The 21,886-nt window shown below is 38.6% G+C and overlaps 1 protein-coding gene across 1 annotated transcript in view; it reads left to right on the plus strand.

Annotated features, from left to right (window-relative positions):
- The first annotated feature begins 3,255 nt into the window (after nt 1–3,255).
- The window catches only part of JMJD1C (jumonji domain containing 1C), a 272,238-nt gene continuing 253,607 nt past the window's right edge, over nt 3,256–21,886 (plus strand). The window contains exon 1 of the mRNA XM_049855057.1: nt 3,256–11,994. Within this exon, the coding sequence (XP_049711014.1) occupies nt 11,827–11,994 (168 nt within the window). The 5' untranslated portion in view covers nt 3,256–11,826. The remainder of the gene's footprint in view (nt 11,995–21,886) is intronic.

The raw sequence follows: 21,886 nt of genomic DNA on the forward strand, positions 1-21,886 counted from the left end.
TGAACTTGTTCTGGCTGATGACCCCTGGCCTTGCTCTGACTAATGATATTGAGCGTCTCCATTGTCTCTTTCCACAGTTGTAGTCAATTTGATTCCTCTGTATTCCATGTGGCGAGGTTCACGTGTATAGTCACCGTTTATGTTGTTGTAAAAAGGTATTTGAAATGAATAAGTCATTGGTCTTGCAGAATTCTGTCTTGCGATCTCCGGTGTCGTTTCTGTCACCAAGGCCACATTTTCCAACTACTGATCCTCCTCCTTTGTTATCAACTTTTGCATTCCAATCACCAGTCATTATCAATGCTTCTTGATCGTATGTTTGGTCAATTTCAGACTTCAGAGTCTGGTAAAAAAATCTTCAATTTCTTCATTTTTGGCCTTAGTGGCTGGTACATATGTTTGAATAATAGTCATATTAACTAGTCTTCCTTGTAGGTGTATGGATACTATCTATCACCGGCAGCGTTGTACTTCAGGACCGATCTTGAAATGTTCTTTTTGACAATGTATTTGACACTATTCCTCTTCAGTTTGTCATTCCTGGAATAGTAGAGCATTTGACCACTTTTATCAGTTTGCTGTACTGTGGTGGCTTGCATGTTGCTGTGATTGCTAGAAGCTATGCCTCCAGTATTTCAAATACAGGGAGAGTCACCCATGGTGGACAGGTATCAGCTGAGTTTCTAGACTAAGACAGACTAGGAAGAAGAACTTGATAGCCTACTTCTGAAAAAATTGGTCAGTGAAAACCTTATGAATAGCCCAGAACACTGTTTGATATAGTGCTGGAAGACACTCAGAATACTACTGGGGAAGAGCTGCCTACTCAGAGTAAGTCAGCTTTAATAATGTGAATGGAGTGAAGCTTTCGGGACTTTCATTTGCTGATGGGGCATGATTTAAAATGCTAAGAAACAGCCGTAAACATCCATTAATAATCGGAATGTGGAATGTACAAAGTATGAATCTAGGGAAATTGGAAATTGTCAAAAATGAAATGGAACACATAAACATTGACATACTAGGCATTAGTGAGCTGTAATGGACTGGTATTGGCCATTTAAAATGGGAAAATCATATGGTCTTCTATGCCAGGAATGACAATTTGAAGAGGGATTGTTCTTTATATATTTCTTTTAATGCGGCTCTGCTGGTGATGAATTATCTCAGCCCTTGAAAAATTGCTTATTTTATTATTTTTGAAAATCACTTTTTAAAGGGTATAGCATTCTCAGTTCACATAGTTTTCTTTCAGCACTTTAAAGATATTCTACTTTTTTTCTGTCATGCCCATTTTCTGACAGGAAGTCTGTCATAATTTTCATATTTGTCTCTCTGTATGTAATAGAAACCGTGGTGGCATAGTAGTTAAGAGTTCAGCTGTTAACCAAAAGGTCGGCAGTTCAAACCCACCAGGTGCTCCTTGGAAACCCTATGGAGCATTTATTCCCTGTCCTATAGGGTCCCTGTGAGTTGGAATTGACTCCATGGCGATGCGTTTTGTTTTGTTTTTGCATAATGTACTTCTCTCTCTCTCTCTCCCTGGTTGTCTTTGTGATTTTCTTTCTATCTTTAGTTTTTAGAAATCTGAAGGTAACGTGTCTAGGTGTTTGTGGGTTTTTACCCTGTTTGGACTTCTCTAAGCTTTTTGAATCTGTTGTCTGATATCTTTAAAACTTTTTTTTTTAAATACTCAGTTTTCTCTCTTCATGTATTTTATGTGCTAAGTTCTTTCTTTACTTTATGTTAGTTTAATATGTCCCGCATATTTAAGGTTATTTTCCTCACTATTTTTTTGTATACATCGTTTGGGTCTTTTGACCCCATTACCTTCTGTCTTTTTGTTTTATTTTGTACCACTGTACTCATTTGCTTTGTTTTGGAAGTCACTAAAATGAAGGTCACTACTTTTCTAATTCCTCCTTTTAGGAGGGCCTACTCTTTTTTTACTCAAATGCTGGCCGTGCAGAAATTGTGAGGTCGCCTCTCTCAGGACAGCTGCAAGGAGTGACTGGACATGGACATGTCTGATAGCATCAACGAATTAAAACTAAGAAACTAGAGAAGGAAATGCGATTCGTCTTTTGATTCACGACAGAAGTGTGGAGCTAGAAATGAGAGACAGAACCATAGAAGAGAAAAAGTGTAACCTTAGGAATGGCGCTGCAGCGGGTTCAGGGCAGTGTAGGAATGAGGGGCCCAGAACTTCCTGCCTTATTCAGGCACAAGATTGTTACGAGGTTAGGTAGGCACCAGTGGTTTTACTATTTCCCAAATCACATAAGTTCGTCTTAGTCATTATTTATATTTTTTTATTATAAAATTATTAGGGAAAATAAATAAATGGGCCGCAATCCCAGTAACTAAAAAAAACAGATACTGTTTTGGCGTATTTTCTTCCAGTTCTTTTTTACTAAGTGTATGTTTTTTTACAGAGTTGTAATCATTCTGGACCTTTTTATACTCTACTTTTAAATTAACATTTCAAGTATTTTACCTTGTATTACATAGCTTTTATACTCATTATTTTTAATAACTATAATTTTTCTTTGTTGCTGTGGTATAATTTACTTAACTATACTTATTGCTTCCAGTTTTTCACTATTTTAAATTATTCTGTAATGACATACTTTGTATTTCTATATCCTTAGCCTACTGGCTTAGGATAATTTTCAGGGAGTGGAATTACTGATTTCCTGATTGAAAGGGTATGATTTGTTTAAGGTTGCTGTTAGTAAAGATGGACAGATTGTTTTCCTGAAGTGTTTTAGCAAACACTACTAGGAGAATATGTGTACTTGTTTCACTATATCCTTGCTAATACTTGATGTTTGTCTTTTTTCATTTTTGTTAACTTGATAGAAAACATTCTCTTTCTCTATTCTGTATTTGTTTTGTAATTAAGATGGAATACATTAATAGATTTTAAAACTTTAATGTAAACTTTTGAATTATAAAACTACTAGAAGAAAATACAAGAGAATATGTAATATTTTCTAAACATGACTTTAGGCTGAAACATAAAAAACATTAGTATATTTAGCATATTTTAGCTATATTTAGCATTATTAGCATATTTTAAAATATTTTTAAATAGTCACAACAGCCAAATACTGTATGAAAATTTAAAAGTTGTGAATATTAAAAAAAAAATCACGAAATTTTGCTTCCATGCAATTTTAGATACAAAATTAATTGAAACAGTTGATTTTGAGGTATTTTTTATAGATAAAACAAACAGTTGAAAAAAGGATTTTTAACTGTTATTGACAAAGAAGAATATGAAGGCAAGCTGGGTTAAAGGTTTCAAATATAAAGATTATTTGAAATGCAGAGTATCATAGAAATTCTTCCATTTGAAGTTAGTTCTGAAAGATTATTTATTTTAATATGACAGTGTTAAGACCAAACTTGGAGAGCAGAGGAAAGAAACTCTACAATGATAATGTTTAAAAAACTGTGCTATTTAATTGGTAAACCCTTACTCTAGTATTCCAAAACCTGTTGCTATGAGTTGATTCCGACTCATAGTGACCCTATAGGACAGATTAGACCTGCCCCATACGGTTTCCAAGGAGTAGCTGGTGGATTTGAACAGCTGACCTTTTGGTTAGCAGCCTGAGCCCTTAACCACTGTGCTACCAGGGCTCCTTCTGTATTATTAATATGTCTGTATTAAAGATTGATATGCATATCTTCTGTGAAATCTTTGAGAAAGAACAAATCTTCAAGGCTTTCTGGCTAAAAACATTTGCTTTCCTAAGCAAGATTACTTTTGTTAATTCTTCAACATTTTTCAGGTTTCAGCCTACCATGTGCTTTCCTACTTGCTGAATTATGTGGAAGCTTTCGGAACTTTAAAAATTATGGCAGCCTTTGCATTTGATATACTGGGTCCAGAGGAGCAAAGTGGTTTGCCTCAAGTATACAGCTAGTTAGTGGCAGAAGTAGAGACCAGAATCTAGACTTCCTTGACTCCTAGTCTTTCATTACACCACACTATGTGACTGCTAATATCTGGTTTGCTGCATTTGGAATATACACCTTAAAACATTCATTTGTAAATGACTCTGTGGAGTGGGGGTTGACCAGTTTTTCCTAAGTAGTTGCATATTTTGTGAAAACTGAATATGCTTCACATACTATTTCTCTTGTCCATTTAATCTTAGGTAATATTATAAAATTGTGCTCTGGAGTAGCAGAACTGTTTGGGCATGTTGATTTGAATTTTGAGTTTATAGTTGAAGTCTCTTTTTGGGGTCTAATTTTCATGTGTCAACTGATTTTTAAAGTAAAACCTAGAGGCATCCTAAAACCGAGACTTGTGTGAACACATGCCTTGGAATTGGAGCACTATTTTATATACGCTCTTTAATTGAATAAATAAATTATTCTGGTAGTGAAGCACATGTGGAGCCAGAAGACAATGCTTTCTTTTACATAGTGTAATTTATTTTTATTACATATTTGTTTGTAGTATATTATAAATCTCATTATACCTAATCATGTGTCCGTTTCTAGAATGCGCCAAAGAAAGAAATGACTAAAGATTCCCCATATTTCATTGCTAGGTGTTGTGTTGTTTTGGTTTTGTTCCTAGAAGCCAGATGCCATTACTTTGAGAAATGTGCCTCAGAGCTGTGTGTTCTTGATGTAAAGGCTCTTCATTATGTAGAATCTAGCTTCATCTCTCTGGAAGAGCATCAGTGAAATATAGTCAGCTGGCTGAGATTTTGAATTGATAATACTTCTTAGTTTCAATTTTACTTCAGATCCCTCATTCATAGCTTTAAATACAAGTGTAGAAGTTCTTTCACTTACTTAATGAACTTTTGTGGGTATCAACAAAGTCACTCATCTCTGCTCTTTTGCTACCAACATGTGGCAATAGTGAGGGCTTGTAAGTGAAAGCAATAGGAACATGGCTGTTTAGGAACCTAACTTGTTCGTAAGTAAAGGAGCTTATATGCAGGAAGATGCAAAGTGCAAACTGCTATCTAGCTTATTTTAATGGTAGTTAATAGTTGGAGCTTTTATGACAGGGGTGATGAATATAGAAAAAGTACTGCAGGGCTCTCTGGGAAGACCCTTGCTATGTGCTCAAGGGCAGCTTTCCATTTCTTTGTTTCTTCTGTCTCCTCATTCAGCAGATTAGTAATTTTTAATACTATATGCATTCTTTAAAAAAAAAAAGTTTAAATCATTGATGACAAAATTTACAGTACCTTTTTCAGTAAAGAGGAGAAAGAATGTTGAAAGGAAGTGGTAGGTTCCTGTGCAGCCAGAATTTAAATTGGAAACTGGGTAATAGATGATGGAGAACATAAAATTAGAAGGCCCAATAAAGTCTGCTTTTCTCCTTTCTTTCTTCCTACCTTCCATTTATGTTTCTTGCCCTCCTTTATCTTTGCATATAGCACTAAGAAGACAGTCAGAAACTTATGTTTGTTTTTTGGCTCCATCAAGGACATTATTTGAGATTGTTCTCTTCAGAAATCTAAGAATAGACTGGTGTTTGGATATATACTCATAGGATCATTTTTGGGTTTGCGTTAAATTGGTAGTTTGGTAATGAAATGAATGTTTTCTTGTGAATTTTAACTCTTTCTCTGTATCTGTTCTTTAGAAATTATCCCAGGAACAACCTTGCTTTTCTGCAGAAGCTCAAGTTTTATGAAGGCTTAACATTGTACCTCCATGATGAAATGAGATAATGTATGTAAAATATTATTATGAAGGCAATAAATAACTCTGTGGGAAGAATTAGAACTCTTATTTATGACTCATGATTTAAAGATTCTAAGTTTCTTTTAGATGGGTTGGATTTAGAGGAAGGTACATCTTGCTTTATTTGTTCATTAGTTCATTCAATAACATTTAATGAATATCTACTCTGTGCAAGGATTAGTAGATGCTGGAGGTGTAATTATGAGTAAGATACACTGCCCTTGCTCTCATGAAGCTTGTCTTCTATCAAAGAAAACATGTAAAACAATCAATTAGAGAATAAATGATTTAAATACATTTATAGTAAGTACTAAGATAAAAAGGGAATGCTTTGAAATTCCATAATTGGGGAATTTGACCTTGTCTGGGAATCAGAGATGGCTTCCTTGAGGAAGTGACATTTGAGTTACTTTATCATTATCACATATATGATTGAGGAATTCAGTTTAACTAATGCTTAGGGAAATACCTAAATCAAAGTTATTTAAGGTTTACCTAATAAACACGGCACCAAACCAAACACATTGCCATCGAGTCAGTTTTCACTCATAGCTACCCTATATATAGGACAGAACAGAACTGCCCCATAGGGTTTCCAAGGTTGTAATCTTTATCGAAGCCAACTGCCACACCTTTCTCCTGCAGAGCGGCTGGTGGGTTTGAACTGCCAACGTTTTGGTTAACAAGCAAGCACTTAACCACTGTGCCACCGGGGCTTCAGTAAACATGGTAACAAACTTACATTCAATTCTATTCTTGGTTTTAGTTGAGGTGCATAAGCCCATTACTTTCTGAAATAAACAAACCAAAGCATTTCTGTTGTCTATCTTTCCAGATAGACTGTGAGCTTCTCAAGGACAGAAGCTCTATCTCTAGAGCCTTATAGTATGTGAGACACATAGTAAGTGCTAAATAAATATTGAACAAATCAATTATGAATAATCTGTTAATGTGGAGGAAGCAACTTGGTGATTTACCTTTGCGTTTCTTCTAAGCAGCATTTTAGTAGTTAAGAGCAGGAGGCTTTGAAATAAATTATAAAGCCTAGTTTTGAATCCCAATTCTTTAATGTAATAGTTGTATATACCTAGCAAGTTACTAAACTTCTCTAAACCTCATTTTCCTCTTCTATAAAGTGAGATTACATGTGTAAATTTAGCATAGTGTTTGACAATAATAAGCGTTCCATAAGTGAGGGCTAGTATTATTACTAGAGACATGTACCAAAGTTTTCACCTTTGGGCTTTATTGGGAAAGTTTAAAGTAGACATCTATAAGGGCACAAAACACTAGTATGTCTAAGACCAGATAATTGGCCCTCCCCAAAATTATACCAAGTTAAAAAGTGAAAAACTTATAAATAGTAGACTGCTATTGAAACTAAACCTCATGAATTATTAATCATTGATAATTAAGTGGCTAATCATGGCCATTATCAGTACAATGAGTATATTTCCTCCTGTTATATGTCAGTTTTTTAATAAATCAATGTTTTTATGAATGGATTTTTGTGAATATTTTTAAACCAAATAATCTCTCAATGTATCTTTTATGTCAATTAAGATAGTTAATGTATGAGGTTTGCTTGAATGATGTGTGCATATTTAAAATTATTGGTGGACAGAATTACATTTGGGAATGGAAAAAGCAGAAGATCTAGCCCATATTTCTAATTTTTCAACTTCCCTAAGTGAACTTGAAGCCTTGGTGGTGCACTGGTTAAGAGCTTGGTGGCTAACCAAAAAGGTCGGCAGTTTGAATCCACCAACAACTCCTTGGAAACCCTATGGGGCAGCTCTGCTCTGTCCTGTAGGGTCGCTATGGGTCGGAATCAACTCGACAGCAACGGGTTTTTTTTTTTTTGGTGGGGGGGAGTTTAAGTGAACTTAGTCATTTTAAATAGTTCTCTGTCACTCTCTTTGCCTATGTAGTGAAAAGTACTATCACTCTTTTTCTGTTTCTCTTTAATCCTGACTTTTTTCTGAATATCTTTACGATAGTAAGGAATGTAAGGAAACTTATTGACTAAACAAATAGTCTAAGGTTTTAAATCTGACTTTAAAATTTCCTTTAATTCCATGTTACAGGAGGTCCCTGGGTTGAGAACGTCCAATTTAGGGAGATTGAGGGAAAATTCATACTTTAATGTTGTGTTAATTTTCCCTCACTTTGAAACAACTGAGCCAGACTCTTCTGGCAACAGTCATCACAATCACCTGCAGTTGGGGCACATGCAGCTTTTAAATCATTGAAAAGGCTTTGAGCCTTTACTTGTACTAACCCGTTGCCATTGAGTTGATCCCACTCAATAGTGATCCTATTGGACAGGGTGGAAATGCCCCAAAGGATTTCCAAGGAGCCGCTGGTGGGTTCAAACTGCTGACCTTTTGGTTAGCAGCAGAACTTACCCACTTAACCACTATACCACCATGGCTCAACTTTAAAACCATGTGTACCTGTTCTGACTTACCTACGAATGAGACTTAAAGACACAGTTAGGAATGGATTTTGTTTGTAACCTGGGGACTGCCTGTATTTACAAAGTTATGATTTGCTTGCAAAAATAAAATAATATAATTACCCTTTAGAACAAAGCAATGCAAAAAATATCACCAAACAGAAAAACTATTAAGACCTTTTTATTCTACATTGAAAAAAAGCACTTCAAGTTTCTCGACACACTAAATACCCACAAATTAGTGCTTTTTTTTTTTTTTTTCTTGTAAACCCTTGAAATTGGCTGTAGTCAAGGGATTCAGAAGACACAGTTTGGAACATATTTTTAAGAATACAAGATGTTTGATTAAAGTATTATGGTTAATATATGGCCTTCTGGAAAACTATTTCAGCACTTGAAATGTTTGGATTGAATTGGGTGGATTTACATGCTTTTCATAAGTTAACATTTAAAAGAACAGAATTCAGCATGTAGTGTGGGTTCTTTGAGGCTGTATTAAGTAAGGGACAAAGTGGGCAAATCTTACCTTTCTTGCCAACTGCGTGATAAGAATCAGCATGAATTCATTCCCCAAAATGTGGTGATGGATCCAGTCTTCACCTTCCCACTTCTCCCTCCTCATCACCAGCTGCTCAAACTGCACCCCTCTCTTCGACCCTAGCCACCTGGAGCTGGGTCAGAACTCACAAGTTACAAGGACAACCGTCTTTGAGACCAAGCTGCCCAGGCAGCAGTTCTCTGACAGTGGCTGCCCGGAACTGGGTCAGAGTTCACAAGTTAGAAGGACATCTTTCAGATTGTCAAACCGGCAGATGCCAGCCCTTGTGGGTTCATAAATTCGCTAGAACAACTCACAGAATTCATGGAGAATGTACCATATTTAAGGAGCCTTGGTCATGCAGTAGTTAAGAGCTACGGCTGCTCACCAAAAGGCAGCAGTTCGAATTCACCGGCTGCTACTTGGAAACCCCCCATGGGGGTTCTGCTCTGTCCTATAGGGTGTCTATGAGTCAGAATCGACAGCAATGGGTTTGGTTTTGGTTTGGTACCATATTTAAAGCGACATATTTATTACAACCAAAAAGGATACAAATGAAGAGATGCCTAGGGTGCGGGCTGGGTAGGGTCCCAGCTTGAAGCTTCGCAGCCCCAAAGAGGGACACACTACTCTCTCCTGTGCATGTTCACCAACCAGGAAGCTTATCTGACCCTTAGGGTTCAGGGCTGTTAAAGCCCTCACCACGTGGACATGATCGGTTACATCATGCCTCCTGAGGTGTAGGCAGCATCAGGGCCGCCTAGGTGGTCCCTTTTGGTCTGGTCAGCCCCCTACTCATTAGCCTCAGGTGTTGGTCCAGTTTGAAAGAACTGAGAACCAAGGTCAAATTGCTTCTGCACCCTGATTCCACTCCTCTAAGAGGCCCATCTAGAGGAGTTTGTGTACAAAATTGAAAACAACTAGCAGTTTTATGTAAGGCATTCCAGCAACCTATAGTAAATGGGATTTATTATCATGTTAAACTTGCATCTGTTTTCTCAGATGACTGTGTTGTCTCATTTGCTCCTAGAATATCACTGAGAATTAGGATGCAATCTCCATTTTAACAATTTTGTTATGCCCAAGGTCACAAAGCAGCAAATCGTTGATAGTACCTGTCATCTCCTGATTCTGTCTTTTCTTTTCCGTATGTTGGTTTGTTTTCACCAGGTTACTTTCCTGGCTCCATAATCCAACCTGCGATTTAGGAAGTCATAGTGTGTAATTCTTAAGAAGATTTGCAAAGTGTTATGCTGTAGGTACTGAAGAGTGAACTTAAAAATTGCGCAAGTGAAATTAAAATTTTCTCTGAATTTGCCAGTATGCATTTCTGGACAAAGGTTTTTCCTTGTTTATTTATTGCAATTTCATATTTGATCTTTAGCAAAATTAAACCGTGACGATTAAAATCTCCCTTCCTTGTAATTTTGGTTTCCAACCTGTTAATGGAACCCTGGGGGCAGTGATTAAGAGCTCCTCTGCTAACCAAAAGGTCAGCAGTTTGAATCCACCAGCAGCTCTTTGGAAACCATGAGGGTCAGTGCTATTCGGTTCTGTAGGGTCGCTATGAACCATGTCAACTTGGGTGTTTTAGAGCAAACAGAGAAAATATTTATTTTTAACCATTCAGATTACTAGTGTAAACTTTAAAAAGGTAACTTTTTTCCTTTTTATAGTAGAGGTTTAGGAAAACCTTTAAGAAACAAATTTAAAGTAAATTTTTATTGGGCTAAAAGAATTTTTGAAGTTGATTATAATCACTAATGCTACTGAGAAACCGTAACTGGGATTTAAAAACTATCTTTTAAAAACACTGTAAAGTATGTATGAAATAGAACTGCTCACTGATAACTACAGAGAAGTTTGATTTCGGAGAATTCAAGGGCGGAATCAGAAAAGGAGTGATTGTTCCAAGTTGGAGATTTGTTTGGAATCAGGGTCACAAAATCCAGTTGCGATTGGACATAATTTATTTTTCTGAAATGTGATTGGCTAAAACCCTTTTCATGTTATTTTCTAATAACTGAGTCTGGAGCCTTTCTTTGTTTTTATCATCTGACCAGTGAGTTTGAGGTATGTACTCGTACTGAAAGTACTCAAATTGGCGCAGTGACAGTTTGTGAATTTTAAGGACGTCGACAGAGCCTGTAACGGAACATTTGGCCTTTCTTATAACAAAGTAGTAGCGAGGCGTGAATCTCTGAGTAGCTCCAACACGTAATCAGTATCGCTGCAAATGGGAAATATGAAAGGATGACAGCGTTTTCTTCGTTTTCACTTTATGAAGTCGTAGATTGTGTTCTGCAGTGACCAAGTTCTCTGGGTTTTATTCAAAAGAAAGTGTTGTGCTTTGCTGCTGAGACGGCAGGGCTGTTAATTCAGGGTAACTCAGACGGCGGCTTGCGTTCTGAAAAACATCGCTCTGGAGATGCGACGTTTAACCTGGAGTTTATTTTTTGATCCAGCGTGGAACCAGCACATTTCACTTTCGCTTCATCTCCCCCCACCCACAGACGAGGGAGCAACGAATAGAGAGGTGGACCGCAAACGCATTTAATAGTGTTGCTGAAGGAGAGCACTCCCTTTCCCCGTGTCCCTCTTTCCTGGTTAGTCTTGAAGCAGCAGCCGCCACGGGAGCCTGGCTTGTGCCGCAGCGGCCGGCACTATTTTCCGTCTGTGGTGGTTCCTCCGACCCTCTCCCGCGACTCCCGCCCTCGCGCCCGCGCTGGCGGAAGGAGACGTGCAGCGAACTTGCAGCCTTGGTAGTGGATGGAAAGGCGGAGTAGTACTGGCCGCGGCGCTGTGGCGGCGGCGGGGGCCGGAGGTGGTTCAGTGCCTCCGACGGCTGTGTGGAGATTTCTGTCATTTTTTTTCTGGAGCTGCAGCCAGAGGTTGCGAGTCCGGGAGTCCAGGGGAGTTTCGGGGACACCGAGCGACTGAGCTCGCTGTGTCCTTCCAGGCAGAGCGTTTGGTGCGCCCCGAGCCCGCGTTCGCTTGTTCGCTGAGCTGCCGGCGTCCCCCTCAGCATGGGCGGCCGGTAGGAGCGGGGTTTCCCTGGTTCCCTGGCTGTGAAGAGGAGTCGGCCGGTTCAGCAGGGACCGCTATGGCGGTGGAGACGCGGCCGGAGCTGGTGGGAAAGCGGTTTCTGTGTGTGGCGGTCGGTGATGAGGCGCGGCCGGAGCGCTGGGAGAGCGGACGCTGCTGGAGGGGCTGGAGAGCGGGGGTCATCCGAGCCGTGTCACACAGGGACAGCCGCAATCCGGACCTAGCGGTAAGAGAGCGAGATCCCCCCCCTATTATTTTTGTCCCCACCCGCAGCTCCAGTCTCTCGCCGCCGCACCTTGTGGGTTATCTCTGGCACCTTGCTATGCCGGGCCAACTGGCGGTCACGCCCCCCTTTCGAGGCCTCGGCGGGCTTGCCCGCATCCGCTGTCCGGGTCACCGCCTCCCAGCGAGTGGCTTCCCCGGCGGGCGGGCGGTGACCGAGCGGGACTCCCGGCGCGTCGGCCGCGCGCCACGGGGGAGCCGCGGGGCTCACCCGGGCACTCGACTCCTGTGGGGAGAGGGCTGGTCGCAAGTCCCCCTGCAGCGCCCCGGCCGTCGCTCAGCCCTCATCGAAGGGCGGGGCTGCATATCCAGCGCCGCGCGGGCAGGTTGGGGAGGGGGGCACTAGGTGGTCAGCTTCACTAACATGTTTATCCTCGTGTGTGGGGGGGGGGCCTTAATAGTGTCGAGGTTTGAGATGTAAAAGTTATCGGGGAAGGTTGCTGAAGGGGAGGGAGTAAGGGTTGCTGATTTTCCGGTGGATTTGCGTTTTAGAGGCAGAGAACCTGGAAGTAGCTATGCTTCTGTGCATCCTCTTACTAGAGATGCTTGAATTTCTAACCAGAAACCATGAAAACGAAAAATTTGGGTATAGAGGGTAATGAAAGTTTACCTTTTTTTGCTTTCTTTGTAAAAAACCGTAATAGTGATTAGTCGTTGTTGGGAATGGATAGTGCTTCAGCATCGGAATGTTCCTGGGTATTACACGATTTTAGATGAAGCAAGAAATTTTGTGAATTGGAATTATAAATGCCATGCAGAACCATAAAGTGTCAGTTTCTTTGCTTTCTTTTCCGATGAAGCGGCCAGTATTTCTCAGTAGCGTAGGCATGTGCGTGATTTCGAGACAGGATATGCTTCGTTGTGTTTCAGGCATAGTCTCACTGGGGAATAGGGTGGAGGAAGGGGACAAAGTAGAGACAAGACATTGACCAAGCTTTCCAAGGTTGACTTGTGAATACATAATCCATGAAATTTATTCCTAGTGTTCTCGGACATTTTACTTCCCTTTTACAACCTGATGTCAGCCGTTTGTCTATCTGTTCCTCAGCCCACCTGGCCATCCATCCTCCCTTGATGCTTAGAGTAATTGCATCCCTGTTTTCAAGCCAGCCTTGCCTAAAATGTGAATATTTAAGGAAGTGTGTTTCGTTTTTTTACAAACCTTAAAAGAAAACAATCATCGTGTTTCAAAGATTAAAGGTAAGGTTGTTTTGGGGAATTTTCTGGTGATCACCTAGAGAGTAGTTAAACTTGGAATGTAGATTTTAAACCATTCTAAACTGTGTACCTGTAGATAAGAGTTATTTTGCATATCTTATTCATGTTTAGGACATTTAAAGTGATTTATGATTGATTTGTTTATAAAGAAGCCCTCTTTCTCCATTTTAAGTTGTATTTCTGTTTAGTTCTTGTTTGAGTTTAATATTAGGTTGAGAATACTTGATTCCTTTTTAAGTTTTGTTAGGATAATTCTTCAGGTCAATCTAAAATTTATCCAATGGTCTTGCAGTATTAGTAATACTAATTTAGGGTGTATTCATAAAATGTTCAATGAATGAGTGATTTTACTTCCTTGGTTCCTGTAGTAGCCTTGATAGGTTAAGCACAGGGAAACTTGTTTTATCTGGCAGGTAGAAAGACTTCTATGTCTGGTTTGAAAATACAGACAAGTTTTTCACCCTCTCCTGAATTATTTGTTGTTATTGGTACTGAAGATTTAGGAATGGGGAAATGAGTATGTAAATTGCAGCTGTGGCAGCACTAGCTGGTTTTTAAAGGAAGGTGATAACCCAGTAAACCAAACCCAAGTATTACAGAGTAGAACTGCTCTACAGGGTTTTCATGGCTGTAATCTTACAGATGCAGATTATCAGGCCTTTCTTCAGTAGTACCACTGGGTGGGTTTGAATCTCCAACCTTTAGGTTAGTAGATGACTGCAAATGGTTTGTGCCACCCAGGGCTGGATAACCCAGTAAATGGTGTGAATGGTATGTTTCTGGGTCATATCAGGTCCCTGGGTGGTGCAAATGGTTTGCACTCAACTACTAACCAAAAGGTTGGTAGTTCAAACCCGCTCTTTGATGCTGCTTAAGAAAGTCCTGGTGATCTGCTTCTGTAGAGATTACAGCCAAGAAAACTGGTTGGAGCAGTTCTGCTTTGTAACACATGGATTGCCATGAGTTGGGTTTGGTTTGATGTTAAATTAAATAAAGGAGGTGTCTTCTTTCTCTTGACTTATTACATGTACATTATAGCACCTATTTTGGTTCCGCTAATTTAAAATAGAGGATGTTTTCATTTATCAAGATAACTGAGCTAAGAAAATTTTTTAAGAAACCCATCCTTACTAGTTTCAGATAGGGATATCACTACATTTGAAAGTAAAAGTGTCTACTATATATTTTAGTGTATTTAAAGCATATAAGCTGTTTTCTTGTATTTTTGTGTTTAATATGTTAATTACTTTTGACTATTTCAAATTATATACAAAGAATATCTTTAACTTTAAAGTCATATTTGTTTTCCTTCAGAAATTTAGTATAGTATGTAGCATTTATTCAGTTGTTCAGTAAGTGTTCATTGAATGGTTAATAAAGGAATTAGTGTCTTAAGTGTCTTGAATTCTTTAATCCATACTGACCATCTCAATTATCTATTAGTGTTTATTCTTAATTTTGAATCTCTGTTGTTTCATTTGTGGCTTTGTGTACCTTAATGGTTGTTTCCCCAATATCTATTCTGTGCCTTATCTATTGTATGATTTGACAAAAGGGTGAGCCATGGTTTTCCTAAGCTGAGCCCTGGTGGTGCAGTGGTGATGCATTTGGCTGCCAACTGAAAGGTTGGCAGTTTGAACCCACCCGGTGAGTCCTCAGGAGAAAAACCTGACGATCAGCTCCCATAAAGATTGCAGCCTAGAAAACTCAATAGGGTAGTTCTGCTCTGTCACATGGGGTCGCTATAAGTTGTGTTCAATGCGATGGCACCTAACAACAGTCAGAGAGAATGGAACTCCCCTGGCTACGTGGATGGCTACAGGCCCAAAATAGGTCCAGGGTGAAGAGTATTGTATGGGTGTGAGGTGTGGAACTGTTGAAGCCATTTTCAAACTTTAAACCAGTTTGAAGACAAAGCTGACACATACAGAGTAGTAGAGCTAATAGGAAAAAACGTGGTTGATCAGGATTTCTTAAAGTGTTTTATGTATATATATATGTGTGTCTATATATATGATACGTGTGTGTATGTATATCTATGGAGCACTGATGGTGAAGTGGTTAAAAGCTATGGCTGCTAACGAAAAAGGTCGGCTGTTCGAACCTACCAGCTGCTCCTTGGAAACCCTATCAGGCAGTTCTACCCTGTCCTATAGGGTCACTGTAAGTTGGAATCGACTCTACGGCAGTGGGTTTATATATGTATGTATATACATAAAACTGTTGGATTTTTCGTTACGGGATTTTTCATTACGGAAGAATGAATTTTCTTTATGTTTAAAAGGTTGTTTTGGTTAGTACATATTTCTCTTTCTCGTGAAGAAAAGCATCCTAATGGATACACGTGGAGTATTTTGCTCCACTTATTTTCCTTCTGAAAACATACAAAAATAGTGACATTTTCTTGACACTTGTGTTTGTTACTTGATGTTAAGGCACTAGAATTCATTCATACTGTTTTTGTAAATAACTTTAGTGATTTTCAAAAAGGGTGACATGTTTTGCTCTAATGTGTTCACCGGTATCCCAAAGGTTTGGAAAATAATTAATTTTGTTGCCATTGTTGTGTCATCAAGTCTGTTTCAACTCATAGTGGTCCCATGTGACAGTGTAGAACTGCCCCATAGGGTTTTTTAGGCTGTAATCTTTGTGGGAGCAGATCGCCAGGTCGTTTCTTCCGAGGAGCCGCTGGCTGGATTTCAACCGCCAACCTGTCGGTTAGCAGTTATGCCACCAGGACTCCTTAAATTATTTTAATGTATATAACATATAAATAACTTTCCCAATATTTAAAAATAAGAAATAACATTTGAATTTTTATACCAGGAAGCATGTTAAGAACTCATTGTGTTTTGGGGAAAGAGAGGCATCATTAGTATTTCAGAAGTTAACGAGAAATGGCAGCCTTTACTTTTTAGGTAATATAACATAAACACGTTTATACTCTGTCAGTATTGCCAGCTAAATAACTATAGATCCCCTGTTCCTTATCTGCAATTCTAAAATTCAAATAGTTGTAGTAACTGAGTGTCTGGTAGTGATTCATCTGGAAGCAAAACATGACTGTACTCATTTGACAGTAAAACTTAAATATGAACTGAATATTTTTACGTTCTGTAGCAGAAGTATCGATGTGCTTAATTTTAGGGTGCTGCCGTTTCAGCAGTCTCCGCATGTACAGTTCAGTGACATTAATTACTTTCATCTTGTTGTACAGCTGTCATCACTATTCCAAGATTTTCTATCACCCTTAACAGAAACTCAGGGTTCACCTAAATGGTGAGTCTTTGGTTTCCCCTTCCTCCTGCCTGCCCCGGTAACAAATAATAAACTTTGGTTTCTATACTTGCCTAGTCTAGGTATTTCATGTAAGTGGGATCATATAATATTTGGCCCTTTGTGACTGACTTCACTCAGCATGATGTTTTTCAAGGCTCATTCGTGTTGCAGCATATATCAGGACTTCATTTCTCTTTTTGTCTGAGCGATATTCCATTGTATTGTCAAAAGAAAAAATCTGATCAATAAGTCAATTAGAGTTAAAAGGTTTTATTGTGTGGAAAAAAACTGTTCAAGAACAGAGAGCTCCCCTCCGAAGAGATGAGCTTGTTCCAGTATAATCTTGATTAGCTAATACACAGGGTAAACTGTTAGGAGATTTCCCAAAGGGAAATGATGGGTTGTAATTCACTTCATCGGCAGGAGACGGCTTGGTTTGGTTTATTAAGTTTGTATGTCTGCATTCTGTAGACTAGCTATCACTGATCTAATTTTAAACTTTTCTCCGAACTGTTTTTATCACAAGTATTTTAGTTTCTGTGAAGGGTTGAGGGTTAAGCTTAAAAAGGGGTTGCGGGCATTTTCTTTAACAGTGTGTATGTACTAAATTTTGTTTATCCATTCATCTATTGATGGTGGCGCAATGGTTAAGAGCTCAGGCTGCTATCCAAAAGGTTGGCAGTTTGAATCCACCAGTCACTCCTTGGAAACTCTGTGGGGCAGTTCTGCTCTTTCCTATAGAGTCACCATGAGTTGGAATGGACTTGATGGCAGTGGGTTTGATTCTTGTTATTGTCGATGGACATTTAGGCTGTTTCCACCTTTTGGCTATTATACGTAATTCTGCAACGAACATTGGTGTCCAAATGTCTGAGTCCCTGCTTTCAAGTCTCTCGGATGTATACTTAGGAGTAGAATTGCTGGGTCATATGGAAACCCTGGTGGCGTAATGGTTAAGTGCTATGACTGCTAACCAAAGGGTTGGCACCGCCAGGTGCTCCTTGGAAACTATATGGGGCAGTTCTACTCTGTCCTGTAGGGTCGCTATGAGTCGGAATCGACTGGATGGCAATGGGTTTGGTTTGGTTTTTGTTATGGTAATTCTGTTTAACTTTTTGAGGAACTACAAAGCCATTTTCTACAGCAGCTGTACCATTTTACAACCTCTGCAGCAATGTACAGATATTTTAGTTTATCCACATATTTCTAATACTTTATTTTTCCTTTATGTAATTAAAGTATGTGATTGAATATTTTAAAATAAGGTATTCCTAATTTGACAGATGGTGCAATCAGATAAAATCAAATACACTTTGATTTTGATTAGTAATAAAATGTTATGTTTATAAACGTTTATGTCATTTAAAATGAAAGCATAAACTTTAGCGTTAGATGTAGATTATAATTCTGGGTATATATTAGTTTCTTTATCTGTAAAAGGGAGCTGTTGTGAGGATTACAGGAATTATGTATTGAAGGAGCTAATAGTAGAGGCCTTTTATAATTCTTCAGAAGCCCTGGTGGCATAGTGGTTAAGTGCTACAGCTGCTAACGAAAAAGTCAACAGTTCAGTTCCACCAGGCACTCCTTGGAAGCTCTATGGGGCAGTTCTGCTCTGTCCTATAGGGTCGCTATGAGTTGGAATCGACTCGACAGGAGTGTTTTATTTTTTATTTTTTTTAATAATTCTTTAGTTTGTTTCCTCAAATCTTGTGTGTGTGAGGGTTGTTAATATGGGAATTGATATTTCCCTTATCTTTATGTATATACATTTCCTTAATCTGTGAAAAATAGGAGAGTTCTGAAATCATACAATCACTAAGTGACAGGACAGGAATTGAATACAAGTAGTCCTTCACTTATGACAGAGTTCTGTTCCTAAGACTGTATAGTGAGTTGGTTCTGACATAAGTGGAATATCTTGTTTTTTTTTTTTAAGTTTTCATTATTGCTGCCTTTTATTATTAATATTTTTACAAAACTGATCTTTGTCTTTGGGGGTTGGAAACATTACATAAAACTGATAGATAAATTTTAATACATATATAAGAAACTACACAAATCATAAAAATTTACTCTGATGATGAAGAGTTGGATAACGCTGGCATTTTGTCCGTTGTGGTAATAACTCTACTTGTGGAAGGTTCTGGATCATCTGGATTATCCTTAGGAATGGGGTTGGTGTTGCTAGTCAGAAAGTTAATGATTGAGTTGTCTGTATGGTCCTTTTTTTGCTTATGAGATGAAATCCAAACTTGTTTAGACCTTCTCAATCTGCTACTATGTTTTTGAAACTTAGGGTTCACCAATTCCCTATACAAAATGTGTGTCTTTTTAGCAGAAGTCTTTTGTTGCAGTTAAAAATATTATACTCCACTATTTCTAAAACCATAAAATATATTTCAAGATTCTTTTCAAATTTCATTTGCTGATACAAAGTTTATGATATCAAACTGATGTTAGACATTTTTCATTTTGTTAAAAATGATATTACTTTGTGTTGCATGAACTGAGTCAAAATGGGAAAACATTCTTAACGAATCAAAAATATATAAAATCAATTATTCCATGTTTTGTGAAAGACAAAACCCACATCAGCAGCATTTTACATAATATTCATGAATCTGCAAATACCACTTCTCTTTGATTCTAAGGTACACATTTTCCACATTTAAATGTTTCTGAAATGAAGGCACAGTGTGCAGTTCATGTCAGAAGTGACTTGTTTACCACTAGGCAGAATATCATGTGGCAATATGCTGGTAGTAGTCTACCTATAAGTGTTTGACTTGAATTGTGCAGAACTTTTCAGTATTTTCAGTATTAGTACCTTAAAAATTATTGAGGATCCCATAGAGCTTTATGTGGGTTTTATTTATTTATATTTACTTCTTAAAAATTAAAAGTTTTTATATCACAAGAACATACAAGCACACATTTCATTAGCTGTTGGAGCACTGACATCATGCATCATACAGCCTCTTAAAAATGGCTATACTTGTGAGGGAGTAAGAGTAGAAAAAACAAATAATGTCTTAGTATTATAAAAAGCTCTTACCTTACTAGCTCCATTAAAGGCTTCCCTTGCTCCTGAGAATGTGTGGTGAAGGTGTCTGTTTTTCTTAGTGTCTCCTTAGTTGTGGTAGGAACCAGCTTTGCCTTGATCGTTATAAAATAATTTATCAGTTGAATTGTTTACATTGGTATCACCACAGGTGGTTAAATTTGATTTCTTCATCATCATTTCAGACGTCTTCCAGTATTTGCTTTGTTGCTGTATTGCTATGAGAATTACATAGTTTGAACATAGAAGATTGCCTGTCACATGCCAGAGTATGTTAACAAAGGGAGAAGAAACAGCATTTCCAGAAAAGATTTTAGAATTTTCAAAGACAAGAGAGATCTATGTGACTAATTAATGTCTTGCAATAGACTGTCACTTAGGAGCTGAAACATCTGATCATCTGTCAAAATTATGAATTTAAGATTCAGAAAGCCTTTTTAGGCTTAGACTTGTGATATCAAATAAGGAAGTAGTATGTTAACTTATGGATAAAGTTATCCATTGCCATTTAATATAAAATGACTTCTATTTATTTTTTTAAAAATTTTTATTGTGCTTTAAGTGAAAGTTTACAGATCAAGTCAGTCTCTCATAAAAAAATTTATACACACCTTGCTATATACGCCTAATTGTTCTCCCCCTAATTAGACAGCACACTACTTACTCAACTCTCTGTTTTTGTGTCCGTTCGGCCAGCTTCTGACCTCCTCTGCTCTCTTATCTCTCCTCCAGACAGGAGATACCAACATAGTCTCATGTGTCTACTTGATCCAAAAAGCTCATTCTTCACCAGCATCCTTTGCTGTCACATAGTCCAGTCCAATCCCTGTCTGAAGACTTGGTTTTGGGAATGGCCCCTGTCTTGGGCTAACAGAAGGTCTGGGGACCATAACCTCTGGGGTCCTTCCACTCTCGGTCCGACCATTAAGTCTGGTCTCTTTACGAGAATTTGGGGTCTGCATCCCACTGCTCTCCTGCTCCCTCAGGGGCTCTCTGGCAGACACCCTCTCAGGGCAGTCATTGGTTGTAGCTGGGCACCATCTAGCTCTTCTGGCCTCGGGCCTATGCAGTCTCTGGTTTATGCGGTCCTTTCTGTCTGTTGGGTTCAAAAGTACCTTGTGTCTTTGGTGTTCTTCATTCTCCTTTGCTCCAGGTGGATCGAGACCCATTGATGCATCTTAGATGGCCACTTGCTAGAGTTTAAGACCCCAAAAGCCACTCTCCAAAGGGGGATGCAGAATGTTTTCTTAATAGATTTTATTATGCCAGTTGACTTAGATGTCCCCTGAAACTGTGGCCCCCAAACCCCCGCCCCCTGCTATGCTGGCCTTTGAAGCGCTCAGTTTATTCACGGAGCTTCTTTGCTTTTAGTTTAGTCCAGTTGTGCTGACTTCACCTGTATTGTGTGTTGTCCTTCCCTTCACCCAAAATAATTCCTAGCCACTATCTAACTCGTGAAAACCCCTCTCCCTCACTCCCTACCCCCCATAACCATCAAAGAATATTTTCTTCCCTGTTTAAACTGTTTCTCCAGTTATTATAACAGTGGTCTTACACAGTATTTGTCCTTTTGCAACTGAGTAATTTCACTCAGCATAATGCCTTCCAGATTCCTCCATGTTAGGAAAAGTTTCACGGATTCATCATTGTTCTTTATCAATGCATAGCATTCCACTGTATGAGTATACCATAATTTTATCCATTCATCCGTTGATGGGCACCCTGGTTGCTTCCATATTTTTGCTATTGTAAACAGTGCTGCAGTGAACATTGGTGTGCATATATCTGTTTGTGTAAAGGCTCTTAATTCTCTAGGATATATTCCAAGGAGTGGGATTGCTGGATCGTGTGGTAATTCTAGTTTCTGAAGGAAGCGCCAAATTGATTTCTAAAATGGTTGTACCATTTTACATTCCCCCCAGCAGTGTATAAGTGCTCCAGTATCTCCACAACCTCTTCAGCATTTATTATTTTGTGTTTTTTGGGTTAATGCCAGCCTTGTTGGAGTGAGATGGAATCTCGTAGTTTTGATTTGAATTTCTCTAATGGCAGATGATTGTGTGTATTTTCTCCTGTATCTGCTAGCTACCTGAATGTCTTTAGTGAAATGCCTGTTCATATCCTTTGCCCATTTCTAAATTGGGTTGTCTTTTTGTAGTTGAGATTTTGCAGTATCGCGGATTTTAGAGATCAAACGCTGATCGGAAATGTCATAGCCAAAAACTTTTTCCCAGTCTGTAGGTAATCTTTTTACTTTTTTGATGAAGTCTTTGGA

Source organism: Elephas maximus, chromosome 16 (genome assembly GCF_024166365.1).
Source record: "Elephas maximus indicus isolate mEleMax1 chromosome 16, mEleMax1 primary haplotype, whole genome shotgun sequence".
Classification (NCBI taxonomy): domain Eukaryota; kingdom Metazoa; phylum Chordata; class Mammalia; order Proboscidea; family Elephantidae; genus Elephas; species Elephas maximus.